The sequence below is a fragment of the Natrix helvetica genome (genome assembly GCF_964273705.1).
Source record: "Natrix helvetica genome assembly, chromosome: 1".
NCBI classification, from domain to species: Eukaryota; Metazoa; Chordata; class Lepidosauria; order Squamata; family Natricidae; genus Natrix; species Natrix helvetica.
In genome coordinates, this window is record NC_138548.1 from 339,715,480 (window position 1) to 339,732,014 (window position 16,535).

The 16,535-nt window shown below is 45.8% G+C and overlaps 2 protein-coding genes across 9 annotated transcripts in view; one reads left to right on the forward strand and one right to left on the reverse strand.

Annotated features, from left to right (window-relative positions):
• The window catches only part of LOC309383404 (zinc finger protein 18-like), a gene marked incomplete at its 3' end in the record, with an annotated part of 108,688 nt that overhangs the window by 49,818 nt on the left and 42,335 nt on the right, over positions 1 to 16,535 (forward strand). The window contains exons 2-5 of one of the 8 annotated variants that reach the window (XM_081935919.1): positions 5,815 to 6,246; positions 6,713 to 6,827; positions 6,955 to 7,022; positions 11,254 to 11,383. The exons of 5 other annotated variants lie outside the window; for them this stretch is intronic. In XM_081935919.1, the coding sequence (XP_081792045.1) occupies positions 5,827 to 6,246; positions 6,713 to 6,827; positions 6,955 to 7,022; positions 11,254 to 11,383 (733 nt within the window). In that variant the 5' untranslated portion in view covers positions 5,815 to 5,826. The remainder of the gene's footprint in view (positions 1 to 5,814; positions 6,247 to 6,712; positions 6,828 to 6,954; positions 7,023 to 11,253; positions 11,384 to 16,535) is intronic. 2 more of the 8 variants (XM_081935917.1, XM_081935912.1) reach the window with 2 other exon arrangements.
• LOC309383423 (uncharacterized protein) lies at positions 8,797 to 11,312 on the reverse strand. Its single transcript, XM_081935959.1, has 2 exons — positions 11,162 to 11,312; positions 8,797 to 10,086 (listed from the first exon to the last, which is right to left on the reverse strand). Exon 2 carries the CDS (start codon positions 9,976 to 9,978, stop codon positions 9,046 to 9,048), a length of 933 nt encoding a protein of 310 aa, XP_081792085.1. The 5' UTR covers positions 9,979 to 10,086; positions 11,162 to 11,312; the 3' UTR covers positions 8,797 to 9,045.

A 16,535-nucleotide genomic window follows, 5' to 3' on the forward strand; every position in this document is an offset into this window, starting at 1 on the left:
CCATGTAACTCTCAAATCCAACATTTTTTTTGTAAAGCCTTCATCTCTTCTCCCACCCCCACAGCACCCTCCTCCAGAGCATTTATTTTTTGACTATTTTGTAAAGTCTGTTGTTGATTCTGTCTGAGTTCTTCCTTTAAGTCCGCCAGCTCCTTTTTTATTTCATCCTGTCCCTTTAAGAGTGTCTGAAACATTTGGTGGAACATTTCTTGAGACTGCTGTTCCCCCTCGGGAGCTTTTGGTTGCAAAAAAGAGGTTAATTGCGTTTGCGGGGGAACCGGGCTTGAGACAGCAGAAGATGGAGCCAACGCTGGTTTGGGTGGAGGTTTTTTTGCAGGCATTTCAAAGTTCAAAAAAAGTTATAGGTCTAAGCAGAAAAGATGGCGTCTGTAGGAGCACGCTGTCAGGGGGGGGGGGCCAAGAGACAGGCAAAGTCCAGTGTGGGATATTGATCTTCAATACGGCTCCCCTCTGGTTAAGGTGAATTTTTCCCAATCCAAGGAAGAGTTGTACAAGGAGATTCCTCTAGGGTTCACCCGGGTTTTATAATTCCAGCCCAAAAAGTTTTTCAGGGACGACAGTTCATTTGTAACGACAACAGAAACGGGGGAAGAAACGCCATTTTGGCTCAGCCTTCCCCAGGGATCGGAGAATTGTCATTTAGAAAGTTTCCATTCATAGCTTTTTAGGTCAGCTCACTTTCTTTCTTCTGCAATTGTTAAAACGGATCATTACCCCATTGCTTGAAAGAAGTGAATATCAAAGGGTTTCCCCCCCCAATTCTCCCTCTCTCCTCCGAGAGAGAGAGATCGTGTAGAGCCACTTTTCCGAGAGGGGGAGGGGGAGAACAACCCCCCCTCTCCAATCTTAACACTTCGCAAAGATCAAAGAGTCTTAAAGATACTGCTAATCCTCATTTACTTGGTTGTTCAAAGAAAGTAAAAAGAAAGACACTGGGGGGGTTCCCCCCTCACCGCATTTCTGCTGTTGCCTTCAAGTGGAGCATTTTCTTCCGATCTCCTCCGGACAAAAGCGCACGTGGTAGGCGCGCCCCCCAAAAGCCTCCCAGTGCCTAGGACAAAGCTGGCAGCCCCCCTGCAGCTGCCGCTGCTCCAGGGGGCTCCAGCAAGCTGCCCCCTCGGCAGGACGCCCCCGCAAGGCATCCTGTGCCCCCCCCCGTAGATTAGGCGGGGCCCACTGGGATGGCGAGCGGCGGACAGCATGTCCGTCGTCCACAGAAACAGGAAGTAGAATCCGAAAAGTTTTTTTCTTGACTGCAACTGCGAGAGAAAGGATGGCTGAAGTGATTCCTCTCTAAACTATCTATGGGAACTTTGACTTTGTTGTTTCCTGACCACCTGTACTGGCTGAGCCAATATGGCCACTTCCTCCTTCTTCTTTGTCTTTATGAATGAGACTCCTCCCTTGGAAAACTTTATGGCTTTCAACTAATTTCCACCCCGGAGGTCTCCAGGAGCCTCTTTAAATACGTTTTTCCCCTGGATTTGGAATATTTTGATCCACCTATTTGTTTCAGTTTTGTATCAGACGATTTATTCCCCTTTGGACTTGCTTATCTGGTGATTCCTACCGGCTGTGCTCTCCCACAGACACCATTTTTTTGTATAGAACAATAACTATCTCTGAGCTTCATGATGGGCCCAAAGAAGTTACCGCCTGGTAAGGCCTCATCGGCCCCAACATCTTCCACGTCCAGCCCCATTGCTCACCAGTCACAACTGGGATCTTTTCTACAACCTAAAGCCTCTGAAGAGAGTTTCTTAGGATTTGTCTATTCATCAGATGCTTCAAGACATCTTAAAGGGACAGGACGAAATCAAAAAAACAACTGCAGGACTTAAATGAACAGCTCAGAGAGACGAAACAGCAAACCACACGGAATGAACAAAGGATAGGTGTACTGGAGGAGGGTGCAGCTGGGATGAGAGACGAGATGAAGACAATCCAAAGGGGGAATGTAGAATTTAGAAACCAGATGTTAAAAATGGAATTTGGAAGGATGTCTTTTTTCCTTAGGTTCCAAAACTTGCCAGAAGTTGAGAATGAAGATCTTAAGGAGATTATGACCACAATACTAGCAGAATATATTAACAGAGATAAACAACAGCTTTGGTGGGATATTGACCTGATCTATAGGGTTAATTCAGTCTATGCAAGAACACACAATGTTCCAAGGGAAGTTCATGTTAAATTTCTTAGAAAAACTACAAGAGATGAGGTTCTAGGAGCTCAAAAGGGGAGGACCATTAAAATATAAGGATAAAGAAATAACCATTCTTAAACAGATCCCAAAGAAAGTAAGAGATAACAGAAGGAAATATTCCTTCTTAGCAAAAAAATATATACAATAATGGGGTTTGGTTTAGGTGGTTGTTACCAGAAGGCATGCTGATTTTTTGGGAGGGCAGTAGAATTAGAATTAACACAGTTGCGGAAGTAGAGGCTTTCACTAAAAAACACAGTGCTCTCTTAGGTGAAATGGGGGATGCTACACATGAAACAAAGGAGGGAGGGGCTGAGGCTCTGCCAGTGGACGGGTGGGGGGAGGATGTGACAACTAGAAGACTCAGATCACAAAAAGTATTTGAAACATTATTGCAATTGTTGTTACAATGTACCTTTATGGAAGTGATACAAAACAAATGATTGAAACATACTGTTGATTTTGTGTTAAACTCAAAACTGCTAATACTTATGTAAATGTTGATATTTTTCTATTTTTGTTTGTAAAAGTTGTGAGACCTGGGGGGCTTCTCCCTCCCCCCCGCACGATGTAGCTGTCAAAATGTTCTATAACCCTATAATCCCTTTTCCCTGTAAAACTTTTAAAATCAATAAAATGTGAACAATAAAAAGAAGCAGAATATTATATTTCCCCAAAGGGAGAAATGGAGAATCTTGCTCTTAAGGGAGGCAGAGGCTAGCCTCAGTCTCCCTGCCCCAAGGGGAAACTGGGGAGGGGGGGGAGCTTTTAGAAATGCAGATTTGGTAATCCATTCAGAAAGACTGGATCAGGCAGAAACTTCAGATAAGCAACACAATTAAACCAAGGTTGACAAAGTTGGGCTTTGCCTTGATATATGAATGGCATAACACAGGATGTGGTTTCGTGTTTTTAGAGCAGTGGTCTCAATCTTGACAAGGTCCTCTCTTTGCCCTGGTTTTTCATAACATTTCATAACGTATAGCCATTTGGAGATTTTGCAGAAGTCCCCAAAGGAAAGAAGAAAACGTACAGGATGGTAAGAATCCAGATCACAAAGATGGGAGACTTTTTATAAAGGTTCTCCAGCTTAGAAGTGCCCACCATGCGACTTCCGGTTCCGGCTGCAGTTCGCGACGGGCAGGCTCTGCTCGCCCCGTGCACTCCTGGTGGGCTCCCCTTTGATCGGGGGGGGGCACAGGATGCCCTGGAGGGGCTCCTGCCGAGGGGGCGGCGTAGCGGGGGATCTCCTGTGTCGGCAGCGGCTGGGGGGGGCCTGCGTCGCCCTAGGCACCGAGAGGCAAGAAGGGAGGCGCCGTGGCATCTTCGCGTTGAGGCAGCCGGATGAAACCTAAGATTCGAAGGACGCAGTTGCTGTGTGGTGAAATGGAGATTCCCCCCGTTCCCTTTGATGACTGAATGAAAATAAACAGACTGTCAGCTATTTGGAAAGATCTTCAATTTGTGGCTGGGAAGTGTGATTGGAGGGAGGGGGATTTCCCGCCCCCCCTTGGACAAGCGGCTTGAAACTGTTTTGCTCCCTGCCCCCAGAAGAGGAGGGGGGGGAGCCTTGGAATGGAATCACCCTCGTAGCAAAAAGCAGATTTCCTTTACTGCAATTGTGAAATGAGGTGATGATCTGTTTTATTTTGAAAACTTTGAAAACTTTTGCCTTTGGATCCCGGAGCTGGCAGGGCAAGATGGCACACTTCCGTTGTCTTTATCTACTTTGAAATTTGACTCCACCTACAGAAGTTGCTGGCATTTTGTCTTTGTCTCCGTGGCACTCAGAGAAGTCTCGTGTTACATCTTCACCTGGACTTGGAACAAAGGACTTTACTGCTTTATTACCTAGGTCCCTATTTGTCTGGGCTCCCTGCCTCTTGATCTCTCTCGGCTACCCACTTCCCCAGTTGCTTCTTCTCTGTATTGACATTTTCATCCTTGAGCTTTGATTACCACAATGCCACCCAAAAGACCACCACCGGGGAAGCCGGGATTTGCGGGCTCCACCCCAACATCCTCAACATCCAGCCCCAGTGGACAACAGACACTAACTTCTTTGTTCCAGCCCAAGCCCTCTGAGGTGGACTTCCAACAGATGTTTGAACAACTCTTAAAGGGGCAGGAGGAATTAAAAAATCAATTGAAAGAAATGAATGAGCAGATCAGAGAGAATAAAGACCATGTGACCCAAAACTCACAGAGACTGGAACTTTTGGAGGAGGGGACGGCTGAGATGAGAAGAGAGATGAAGGGAGTGCAGAAAGGAAACCAAGAATTGGAGAACCACCAGATAAAAACGAATGTCCTTCTTTCTTAGATTCCAAAATGTAATTGAGGCTGATGATGAAAATTTGAGGGACATTATGGCAAATTTATTGGCTGAATTTATTGGAAAAGACAGACAACAGATGGGGTAGGACATGGACCTGGTTTATAGAGTAAATTCAACATATGCTAGAACACACAATGTTCCAAGGGAGGTACACATCAAATTTCTTAGAAAGACCACAAGAGACGAGATTCTGAGTGCACAAAGGGGGCAAACATTAAAATATAAGGAAAGAGAAATAGCCATTTTGAAACAGACCCCAAAGAAAGTTAGAGATAAAAGAAAAAAATATTCGCTCTTAGCAAATAAATTATACCAGAAAGGGGTGTGGTTTCGATGGCTGTTGCCAGAAGGTATGCTAATATTCTGGGAGGACACGAGAGTTAGAATCAACACGACCACTGAGGCTGAGGCCTTTATGGAAAAAAATAAAGTCCTCCTAGATAAACCTAATGACACTACACCGGACATACAGGACACGGGAGGTGCCGGAGCCCTGCCGGGAGGGGGAGAAGAGACAACATTGAGAAAACTCAGATCACAAAAATGAACTTGAAAATCTGTGTGATATAAAATGATTGAAACTATCCTAAGATAAAAGTTTATTGCTGACAAAATAGTACCAAGTAATAACAAACCAATGTATTAGTAAATGAAAGTTATGAGAATGGGGGGGGGAGGGCCATTTCCTGCATAATGTAACTGTCAAAATTTGTACTTCATCCATTACCCTTTTCCTTGAATATTTTGTTTTAAAAACCAATAAAATTTTGTTTTAAAAAACAATAAGTGCCCACCATGCATGGTCATATGACAGCAACACAAGTGCCTTCTGTAATGTGCCAGTCCTGCTCAGATCTTAAAAACAAAATGTCAATGTATGTGAATAGAAAGAGAATCTGTTCCCAGAACTTGTACTCGTGGGCATTAGATAAAATTGTATTTTTTCAGACAAACACCTAGGATTTGCATTTCCCCTTTTGCTTATAAAGTGCCACCCATGAGCCCTACATTACCCCGTAGGAATCCAGAAGGTATAAAATCCACCCACTCTAAGCTCCATTTTGTCAGCTGTCCCAGAATGACATGTGGTTGGTCGTTCTGCTTTCTTTCCAATCTGCCGCCAGCCTCCATTTTATTCCCAGCACCTTCCTCCTGTATTGGAACTGAACCAGAAGAATATTTCTTCCAAGAAATGAAAAAAGCATTTGGAGATACACAACTTTCCTTGCACTAATTCTGAATTGTGTTACAGGGCAGAGAGAGAATGGCTGGTCTTCCTTTAGCAAGTGAGGGAAGTGGAAAAGGCCCTTCCGATTCCCAGTCTGGAATCCGTGGGGAGATCTGGGCAAGAACTGGGCAGAAGGTGCTGGAAGAAGGAACCATTGTTTCACAAGTTCAGGCCTGGAACTTCAGGAGCGTCCAATATCAGGAGGATGAGGGTCCCCGAGGACTTTGCAGCCGACTCCACTTCTTTTGTAGTCAATGGTTGAGACCAGAAAAGCACACAAAAGCGCAGATGCTGGACCTGGTTGTTCTGGAGCAGTTCCTGGCCCTTCTGCCCCTGCAGATGGAGAGCTGGGTGCGGGAGTGTGGAGCAGAGACCAGCTCCCAGGCGGTGGCCCTGGTGGAAGGCTTCCTCCTGAGCCAGGCGGAGGAGGAGAAGAAGGAGCAGGTTGAATTGCAGGTGAAATATAAATCTTACCCCGGTATTTCTTTCCTTTGTCACAAGTCCAGCAGAGTTGGTAAAAAGTTCCTTTTTTACATTTACCTTTCAAACACGTAATTGAAATTCCTTTATATATCTTTAGTAGTTTATCAGTGTTAAATAGAAGGATACATCATTTTATGAAATATTTATTTTAAATTATAATTTAACACAAATTTTAAACTCTTCAACCACAGGTCTTCCCCTTGTTTAGGCATCTTTTCCTTTGGATTTTGATGTCTTCTGGCATTCATACTATGTGCAGATGCTTCACTAATCTTTGTATAGTTCCCTTATCCATTCTAGAAGAAAGATTTTGCACAGCAATTTCTTTCTTACTTCCCAGGCTAATTGATTGACACCGAGTGATTTGCAGTGGGGTTCACTGGAAAAGAAACCGCTTCATGATTTGCGATGTCCATTAATTATTTTCTCCTGTTTCAAGTCCTTCGCAATGGAGATCAGAGATCCTGAGACAAAGAGGCATCCGTCAAATCTCCCTCAAGAACTGTCTTTCAGGGGGATCTCTCAGGGAGATCCAAATCAGGACACCTCAGGAGGTAATATAAGGTCCTTCCACTCCTTTGATAAATCCTAATTTTCTCATCTTTTCTGGGTCGTCTTCTCTATAGCATAACTCCTCCCATCTTACGAATTATTCTTTTTGAAATTCTGTCTCCCTCACAGGGAAGAATAGAAGGAAGTGGACTCTTTGTTTTGGGGGAGCAGAAACTAGGATTGAACCTCCAACTCAGGTAAGAGAAGAACATTCATTTACTAGATTTCTATTTTTCCATTTGCCTCAGGAAATCAGAGGCTGTAGATTGTATAGGTAGTACAGTCTTAAGTTTTGCTGCTGTGCAACTTTGAACAGTTAGTTTGTTAGTCGAGAACTACAAATAGTGTCTTCCATTTTGCCCTCTGCTTTTGGTTGGAGATTCTTTTTAAGACTAGTATTCTAAAAACAACACACTTTCGCTAATTACTTTGTTTATCTGAAAATAAGATCCGGTCTTATATTCTCTTAGGCCTCGAAATAAGTACTCAGGCTAATTTTCGGACGTGTCTTAACCTTTTCCCCTGAAAATAAGACTCCCCAGATAATAAGCCCAATCGGGATTTTGAGCATATTAGGTAAAATAAGCCCTTCCCCGAAAATAAGCTCTCCCCGAAAATATTGCAACACAGCAGCAGCCATGAGGTGACCACGCTCTCCACCTCATGCACCTCAAAAATATTAAGAACTCCCCGAAAATAAGGCCAAGAGCTTTTTTCGGGGGTCAAAAGAAAATAAGACCTTGTCTTCTCTTTGGGGAAATATGGTATTTTTTTCAACTGCAGTTGGTGGCGAGCCCGCCAGCCCCACCCTCTCCACCCCAAATCCACCATCTCAGAAATTTAGAATATTACATGCAATCAATAAAACAAGGATTGTACATAGAACAATATTGGACCTCTGAAAAGTATAAGCATGCATATGTACTCAGTACTTGGTTTGGGCCCTTTTGCATCTCATTTGGAAACCAAGGACCCAGAGTATGGAGGAAGAATGGAGAGGCCAATCAAGCACAGTAATCCCACGGTCATTGAACCAGGATTTTGCTTTTGGTAAAAGTTGCTCTCATTAGAAAAGAGGAACAAGACTTTGGACCATTGTGCTTCATTAAGACAAATTTCAATGCAGCTGTCTACAAGGAGATTTTGGAGCACTTCAGGCTTCTTTCCGCAGACGAGCTTTATGGGGATGCTGACTTCATTTTCCAGCTGCCCACACTGCCAAAAGCACCAAAACCTGATTCAATGACCGTGTGATTACTGTGCTTGATTGGCCAGCAAACTCACCTGACCTGAACCCCATAGAGAATCTATGGGGCATTGCCAAGAGAAAGTCGAGGGACATGAGACCGAACAATGCAGAAGAGCTGAAGGCCGCTATTGAAGCATCCTGGTCTTCCATAACACCTCAGCAGTGCCACAGGCTAATAGCTTCCATGCCATGCCGCATTGAGGCAGTAATTACTGCAAAAGGGGCCCAAACCAAGTATTGAGTACATGTGCATGCTTATACTTTTCCGAGGTCCAATATTGTTCTATGTACAATCCTTGTTTTATTGATTGCATGTAATATTCTAATTTTCTGAGATGATGGATTTGGGGTTTTCATGAGCTATACGCCATAATCATCACAATTATGACAAATCACATCTTGAACTATCTTGCTTTGCATGTAATGAGTCTTATCTCATATATTAGTTTCACCTTTTAAGTTGCATTACTGAAATAAATGAACTTTTGCACGATATTCTAATTTTTTGAGTTTCATCTGCATACCCTCCTTTTTTAAAAAAAGTATACATATATAGCAATTATATTTAACGCCCCCCCAACTTATTTTTTGGCTCAAGTGTGGAGCTGTTTACAATTTCCAGCTATTCTCATCATACTATTGAACATCATTACATCACCCACAGAGGATACCTTTCGACGTATCCTCTGTCTCCCTGTCTTCTCTTCCTCTTTTCTCATCATTCCTTTCTTTCTTTCTTTTTTTTTTAAACAAAATTTTTATTGGTTTTAAAAAGACTATACAAGGAAAGGGGTAGTGGATATAGTACAAATTTTGACAGTTACATTATGCAGGAGATGGCCCTCCCCCCCATTCTCATAACTTTCATTTGTTAATACATTAGATTGTTGTTACTTATTAATATTTTGTCAGCATATAAACTTTTATCTTAAAATAATTTCAATCATTTTATATCAAACAGATTTTCAAGTTCATTTTTGTGATCTGAGTTTTCTCAGTGTTGCCTCTTCTCCCCCTCCTGGCAGAGCTCCGGCACCTCCCGTGTCCTGTATGTCCGGTGTAGTGTCATCAGGTTTATCCAGGAGGACTTTATTTTTTTCCATAAAGGCCTCAGCCTCAATAGTTGTATTAATTCTAACTCTCGTGTCCTCCCAGAATATTAACATACCTTCTGGAAAAAGCCATTTAAACCACACCCCTTTCTGGTATAATTTCTTCGCTAGGTGTGAGTAGTTTTTTCTTTTATCTCTAACTTTCTTTGGGATCTGTTTCAGAATGGCTATTTCTCTATCCTTGTATTTTAACGCTTGTCCCCTTTGTGCACTCAGAATCTCGTCTCTTGTGGTCTTTCTAAGAAATTTAATGTGTACCTCCCTTGGAACGTTGTGTGTTCTAGCATATGCTGAGTTTACTCTATAAACCAGGTCCAGGTCCCACCCCATCTGTTGTCTGTCTTTTTTAATATATTCAGCCAATAAATTTGTCATAATATCCCTCAAATCTTCATCATCAGCCTCAATTACATTTTGAAATCTAAGAAAAAAAGACATCCGTTCAAATTCTGTTTTTATCTGGTGGTTCTCAAGTTCTTGATTTCCTTTCTGGACCACTTTCACCTCTCTCCTCATCTCAGCCGTCCCCTCCTCCAAAAGTTCCAGCCTCTGGGAGTTTTGGATCACACGGTCTTTATTCTCTTTGAGTTGTTCGTTCATTTCTTTCAATTGGTTTTTTAAGTCCTCCTGCCCCTTTAAGAGTTGTTGAAACATCTGTTGAAAGTCCACCTCAGAAGGCTTAGGCTGGAACAAAGAAGTTAGTGTCTGTTGTCCGCTGGGGCTGGACGTTGAGGATGTTGGGGCAGAGCCTGCAAATCCCGGCTTCCCCGGTGGTGGTCTTTTAGGTGGCATTGTAGTAATCAGAGCTCGGAGATGGAGGTATCAATACAGAGAAGAAGCAACTGGAAAGGTGGTTAGCTGAGAGAGATCGCGAGGCAGGAAGCCCAGATAGTTAGGGACCTAGGCAATAAAGCAATAAAATCCTTTGTTCCAAGTCCAGGATAAAGTGTAACAGGAGATTTCTCTGAGTGTCACAAAACCAAAATGCCAGCAATTTGTATGCGGGGAGGGCCCCCCCCCCCCGGCCGCCGCCGACACAGGGGGTCCCCCGCTACGCTGCCCCCTCGGCAGGAGCCTCCAGGGCGTCCTGTGCCCCCCCGATCAAAGGGGAGCCCACCAGGAGTGCGCGGGGCATAGATCTTAAACCAGAGATTTTTTTATTGGGAATTATACCAGAAACTTAAAATTCTTTGAGTTGGTTTTGTGCATGGATCCTCAAAAATATTTAAATATTCAAACTGGCAAATTACCATTATTGCAAAGAATGTTTACAATGGTTGATAAGAAAAGGATGTGATTAAAAGCTAAGATTATGAAAATTCCAGGACAGTGGTCATACAGAAATGTCTCCAAGAAAAAACATAACTTTCACTTGCAAAATAAATATTAATCCCCTGATTTGTGCCTGGATTTGGAAGCCAAACAATCCAGCTTTGCAAAGGCTAAGAAATGTCTTCCTTAAAATGTTCTTATTTACATGGGAGCCAATAGATCACAATACCAGCAGCTTCCTTGCAATCTGAGGAGGGGCAGATTCTTTGGAGGTAGATGGCAAACCACACACATCCCTGGTTGAGCTCTCAAGGTGTTGAGGATGGACAGGATTGCTCCTCCTTAGGACAACATAAGTCATTTCATAAAATACTACAAAGAATCCCTTCACTTACAGACACATTTCTGAAGGCTTAGAATCAATTAGTGGTGGGTTTTATTCTCTCAAGACACTGAGGGCCTTTTGATTGGGGGTGGATGAATAGATCAAGAAGAAAGAGCATTTTGATGATGTCTGGCTGGCTGTTTGGTAGATCAATTGATCCAGGAGGAAACAGGGCGTATTTAACCTGAATGGCATTGAAAGTCCTACTGAATCATTCAAGTTGATAAAACCTGCCTAAAATCTTTCTTTAGTCAAATGCTTCTTATTCTTTCTATTTTCTCATCTAAACCATGGATCCTTACTAAGCATAGCACTTACCTTAATGCATAGCTTTGTTTTGGGAATTTCTAAAGAATAGGAAAGATCCTGCAGTTCTTCCTAGGCCTGTTCTGTATTTTTTCCCCTTTCAGGAGGTTCTTCTGCCCTTTGAGGAGGTGGCTGTTTATTTCTCAGAGGAGGAGTGGTCTCAGCTGGATCCTCACCAAAAAGCTCTGCATTGGGAAGTCATGCTGGAGAATTATAAGAATGTGGCCTTTTTTGGTAAGGATTTCCTATTCTCCCTCAGAGAGTTCAGGAAGACATTTTGTAGTTAGCTAGTTCTTATGAAAACATTTATAAATAGATCTCCTCAGAGGGAGAAGGGAAAGTTCTTTTTTTCTAGTGCTCCTAGGAAGGAAATAGGTCTATGGCATTTTGCTTAGATATATCCTATCTAATTTATATTTCTATTTAAACATTTTATGACAAAGTAATTCCTTCCTTTGAGGTAATGCCAAACTTCATCACACAGATTTCAACTATTTTGGCCCAGATGCTTCCATATCAGTCTTATCAAGAGTTGCCATTCAGGTTTTTGACTTAATGTCTTTTCCAAAGTTTTATGGCTCATCAATAGAGATGTTATCATTTCTATACCATGCCATTATTAGGATACAAATATGGAGTATATGTTAGAATTGGGCACAATACCTGAAGGTAATTAATATGACTTCAGAAAGAGTGATCTTTTTCCCTAACCTTTCTCTCACTTTCATTTCTCTTTCCCTTTGAAGGTAATGATGAGAATGAGAATAAAGACTCTGCAGAACCAATCAAAGTGTTCAGAAAAGGAGATGTAATAGAGAAACCTGCCATTCAAACAGAATTCCAAAGGCAGGAGAGAAACCTATCAAATAGCTGGAATAAGGAAAGGTCATTTCCTTCTATTGTTGCTCAGATGCAGGACTTTATTGATCAACAAGAAAAACTAAAGAACAAATATATTGAGAAAGGTGTGAGACTCTTCAAAGACACATTAGATGTAAATGGACCCTGTCCATCACAAGCCAAAGGAGGAGCCAATATGGGCAAAGACAAAGGAAAAAAATACAGTTGGATGTTCACACCTTCTCAAGAAAATGGGTCTCTTGAATCACAGAAAAGTTTTCACATGGGAGAGAAGAAAAATAAATGCAATGAACATAGAAACAAGACTGTTAATAAAAGGACATCAAGAAGTGAGAAGCCATATAAATGCATGGATTGTGGAAAGGGCTTCAGAACAAGCAGTAAACTTACAAGGCATCAAAGGATGCATTCAGGGGAGAAGCCATATACTATTTATTATTATTATTTCTTAGATTTTTAGACCGCCCCTCTCCCAGAAAGGGACTCGGGGCGGTGTACAGTCAATACATAAAACCAGTCATAATAATAAAATATATTTAAGATACATTTGGAGGGGGAGATAGGCTGTACTAAGAAATAAATATATTCTAATCCTAAAAACACAATTAAAACCCCAAACCCAATTAAAATACAATAAATCCCCGGGAGGTAAAACTAAGAAAGTGCCAGGCCAGCTGATTGAAATAGGTGAGTCTTTAACTTTTGCCGGAAGGAACGGAGGTCGGTGGTAGTTCGAATGTCTGGGGGGAGGTCATTCCAGAGGGTTGGGCCCATCACAGAGAAGGATCTACTCCTAGGTGTCGCCCGCTGGCATTGCCTAGCAGACGGCACCAGGAGGAGCCCCTCCCTGTGTGAGCAGATAGGTCGCAGGGACGTGTGTGGTAGGATGCGATCCTGCAGATAACTAGGTCCTATGCCATGGAGCGCTTTAAAGATGGTGATCAATACCTTGAAACGCACCCGAAAGGCCACAGGTAGCCAGTGCAGCTCGCGCAGGAGAGGTGTTACGTGGGAGTAACGTGTACTTCCCATAATAACCCGCGCGGCTGCGTTCTGAACTAGCTGCAGTCTCCGGATGCGTCCCAAGGGAAGCCCCATGTAGAGGGCATTGCAGTAGTCCAGGCGAGACGTCACCAGCGCATGAGTGACCGTGCGCAGGGCACTCCGGTCCAGTAGGGGGCGCAATTGGCGCACCAGGCGAACCTGGTGGAACGCCCCCCTTGCCACGGCTGCCACATGGTCCTCCATTGACAGCCGGGCATCGAGGAGGACGCCCAAATTGCACGCCCGCTCCACGGGGGACAGTTGTTCGCCCCCTATGGCCAGCGATGGAGTCAGCTGGCTGAACCGAGGTGCCGGTACCCACAGCCACTCGGTCTTGGAGGGGTTGAGTTTGAGTCTGTTGTCCCCCATCCAGACCCCGACGGCTTCCAAACACCGGGACATCACTTCGACAGCCTCGTTGGGGTGGTTTGGGGTTGAAATGTACAGCTGAGTATCATCAGCGTAAAGATGGTACTCAACCCCAAAACCACGGATGATCTCACCCAGCGGCTTCACATATGCGTTGAACAGGAGAGGCGAGAGGACCGACCCCTGTGGCACCCCACAAGTGAGTGGCCTCAGGGACGACCTCTGCCCCCCTGTCAACACACATTGCTTCCGGTCGGAGAGGTAGGAGCCGAACCACCGCAAAACGGTGCCTCCGACTCCCATCCCCTCCAACCGGCGCAATAGGATACCATGGTCGATGGTATCAAAAGCCGCCGAGAGGTCTAATAGGACCAGGATAGAGGAACAACCCCTATCTCTGGCCCTCCAGAGATCATCAACCAACGCGACCAAGGCTGTCTCAGTGCTGTGCCCGGGTCGGAAGCCGGACTGGCGTGGGTCTAGATAGTCGGATTCGTCTAGGTGTCGTGGAAATTGCTGCGCCACCACATTCTCAACAACCTTCACCAAGAAGGGGAGGTTGGAGACTGGACGATAATTAGCTAGCTCCATTGGGTCGAGCGAAGGTCTCTTGAGCAAGGGTCTCACCACCGCCTCTTTCAAGGCGGTTGGTAAGTATCCCTCACCCAATGAGGCGTTCACCAGGCCCAGGAGCCAGCCTCGTGTCACCTCCCAGGCTGCCAGTACCAGCCAGGAGGGGCACGGGTCCGTTAAACATGTGGTGGGTCGCAGCCGTCCACGCAACCTGTCCAAATCCTCGGGGGCAACAGAGTCAAACTCCTCCCAGAATGGTCTCTCAAGACTCGCTGTTGGCGGCTCGTCTGGTCCACTGACGGAGGTCCACCCGCTCCGGATCTGATCGATTTTGTCCTGAAGATATTCCCCAAACTCCTCTGCTCTACCCTGTAAGGGTGTCTCCCGCGCCCCCTGCGATAAAAGGGAGCGGGTCACCTTAAACAGGGCGGCAGGGCGGTTATCCGCGGACGCAATAAGAGCAGCACAATGTCTACATTTGGCCGCTCTTATTGCCACAAGGTAAGTCCGCAAATAGGTTCTTACCTGTGTTCGGTCAGATTCGGAGCGTGAGGACCTCCACCTGCTCTCTAGACGTCTCCTGTGGCGCTTCATCACCCTAAGCTCCTCAGTGAACCAAGGAGCCCGGGTGGGTCGATGCCGCAGGAGAGGTCGCAAAGGCGCAACCCGGTCCAAGGCCCCAGTCGTCGCCCTATTCCAGGCAGTCACTAGGTCCTCGGAGCGGGAGCGGGACAAGGCTACAGGTATTGGCCCAAGCTCCGTCTGGAATCTATCAGATTCCATCAGGTGCCTGGGGCGGTACCAGTTTATAGAGTCTGGTTCCGCCTCCTCGCGGTGGGGGATAGCGCCAGGGAAGTCCAGCCGGAGGGATGAGTGGTCTGACCATGACAGGGGCGTGATGACTAAATCCCCTATTCCCAGATCACTCGTCCACTGTTCAGATACAAAAATGAGGTCCAGTGTGTGGCCCCCTTCGTGAGTGGGGCCCTGCACTAATTGGGTCAGGTCCATGGCCGTCATGGAAGCCATGAACTCCCAAGCCACCTCGGAAGCCGCTCCCGTTGACGGCAAGTTGAAGTCCCCCATGACCAAAAGTCTGGGAGTCTCAACTGCCGTCGCTGAGATTAGCTCGAGGAGCTCGGGCAGGGCTGCTGATGCTTAGCGAGGAGCCAAGTATACAATCAGCAAGCCCCACTGCCTCCCTGGGCCCCAGTTCACACCAAGGGACTCACACCCGGGTATCTGAGGGACAGTGAACTCCCTCGGCTCTAAACATTCCCGCATAACCACCGCCACCCCACCACCCTTACCCAGGGCCCGAGGCTGATGGAATGCACGGAAACCCGGTGGGCACATTTCCACGAGGGGTAAACCACCCTCGTGGCCCAGCCAGGTCTCCGTTATCCCTGCAAGGTCTAGCTCCCCCTCTGAGATCAACTCATTAATGAGGGGGGCCTTGTTGGTGACAGACCTTGCATTGCAAAGCATCAGCCGCAGGCCCTGGCTCTGTAGCACCTGTCCACCTAGACTGCAGGGGTTGGTACAAGCGACCGGGCGTAACCAGCAGCCGCAGTCTCCCAACCTTGGGATCTTATCCTGTCCTCGCATCCCCTCCTCCCCGCGACCGTTGTAATAGGACAACCCTCTGCTTTAGTGACCTTTATATTCCCCCCCTCCACCGCATCCCCGTCCTTCCTGGACTCACCTGTCTGTCCGGCGCTGGCTTTCCTCCCGGTCTGATTAGCCCTCCCCCCCACCCTGGGACCCCCTAAAAAAGATAAAAAACATTTCACTAAAAATCCCCTTAGCTTCCGGTTCCTGCACCTCTCGGGGTCCACAAACCCGTCCTCGAGGCGGGCCCTTGAAAGAGCCAAGGGCCAAGCCTGCGAGAGAGGGGCCTCCCGCAGGCGGAGCAAGTCTAACCTCGAATACGTTATTATTGACAAAATTCCAGTAGGGGCTAAGGTGCTGTAGATGGTAAAAAAGTCAATATGGGGGGAGGTAGAAGGCATTAGTCCCATAAGTCAATATCAATGTGGGGGGTAAGAGGCATTGTCCTGGATAGTTCTTCAGTAATGAGTGGGGGGGGGGAGTAGATGTCTAGATGATAAAATTAGACGGATGTGGCGATGATGGTAGAAATGGTAGAAAAGATGGTAGAAAAAATGGGTGATAGCCCCAGCAGTAAAGTTGGTGATAACCCTCCATTGTCTTAGATGGTCCTAGGTGGGGATAAGCTCAGGAACAGAGATTCAGGGTCCTTGGTGGGTGGGTGGGGGGGCAGTCTTGGCTCCAAATAACCATACTCCTAGGCAGCCTTCCAGCCTCTCCATGGTCATAGGCCCGGTCCATGGCCCTAGGCCAGATCTTCCAGAGGCCTCAGATGATCCAGGCCCCCTCAGCCACCATAACCACCATCCTCTCCCACTCTGTCCTGGCTCCCACCTAAAGGGTCCAGTAGTCCAGGCTCTCACCCAGTGCTCACCCAACGTTCCAATGTTCCAAGCGTTGGTCTTCCAGTGTCTTCCCAACAGCGCCG

Coding starts and splice junctions, on each gene's coding strand:
- LOC309383423 (XM_081935959.1), bottom strand. CDS start 9,978: ATGCCACCTAAAAGACCACCACCGGGGAAGCCGGGATTTGCAGGCTCT.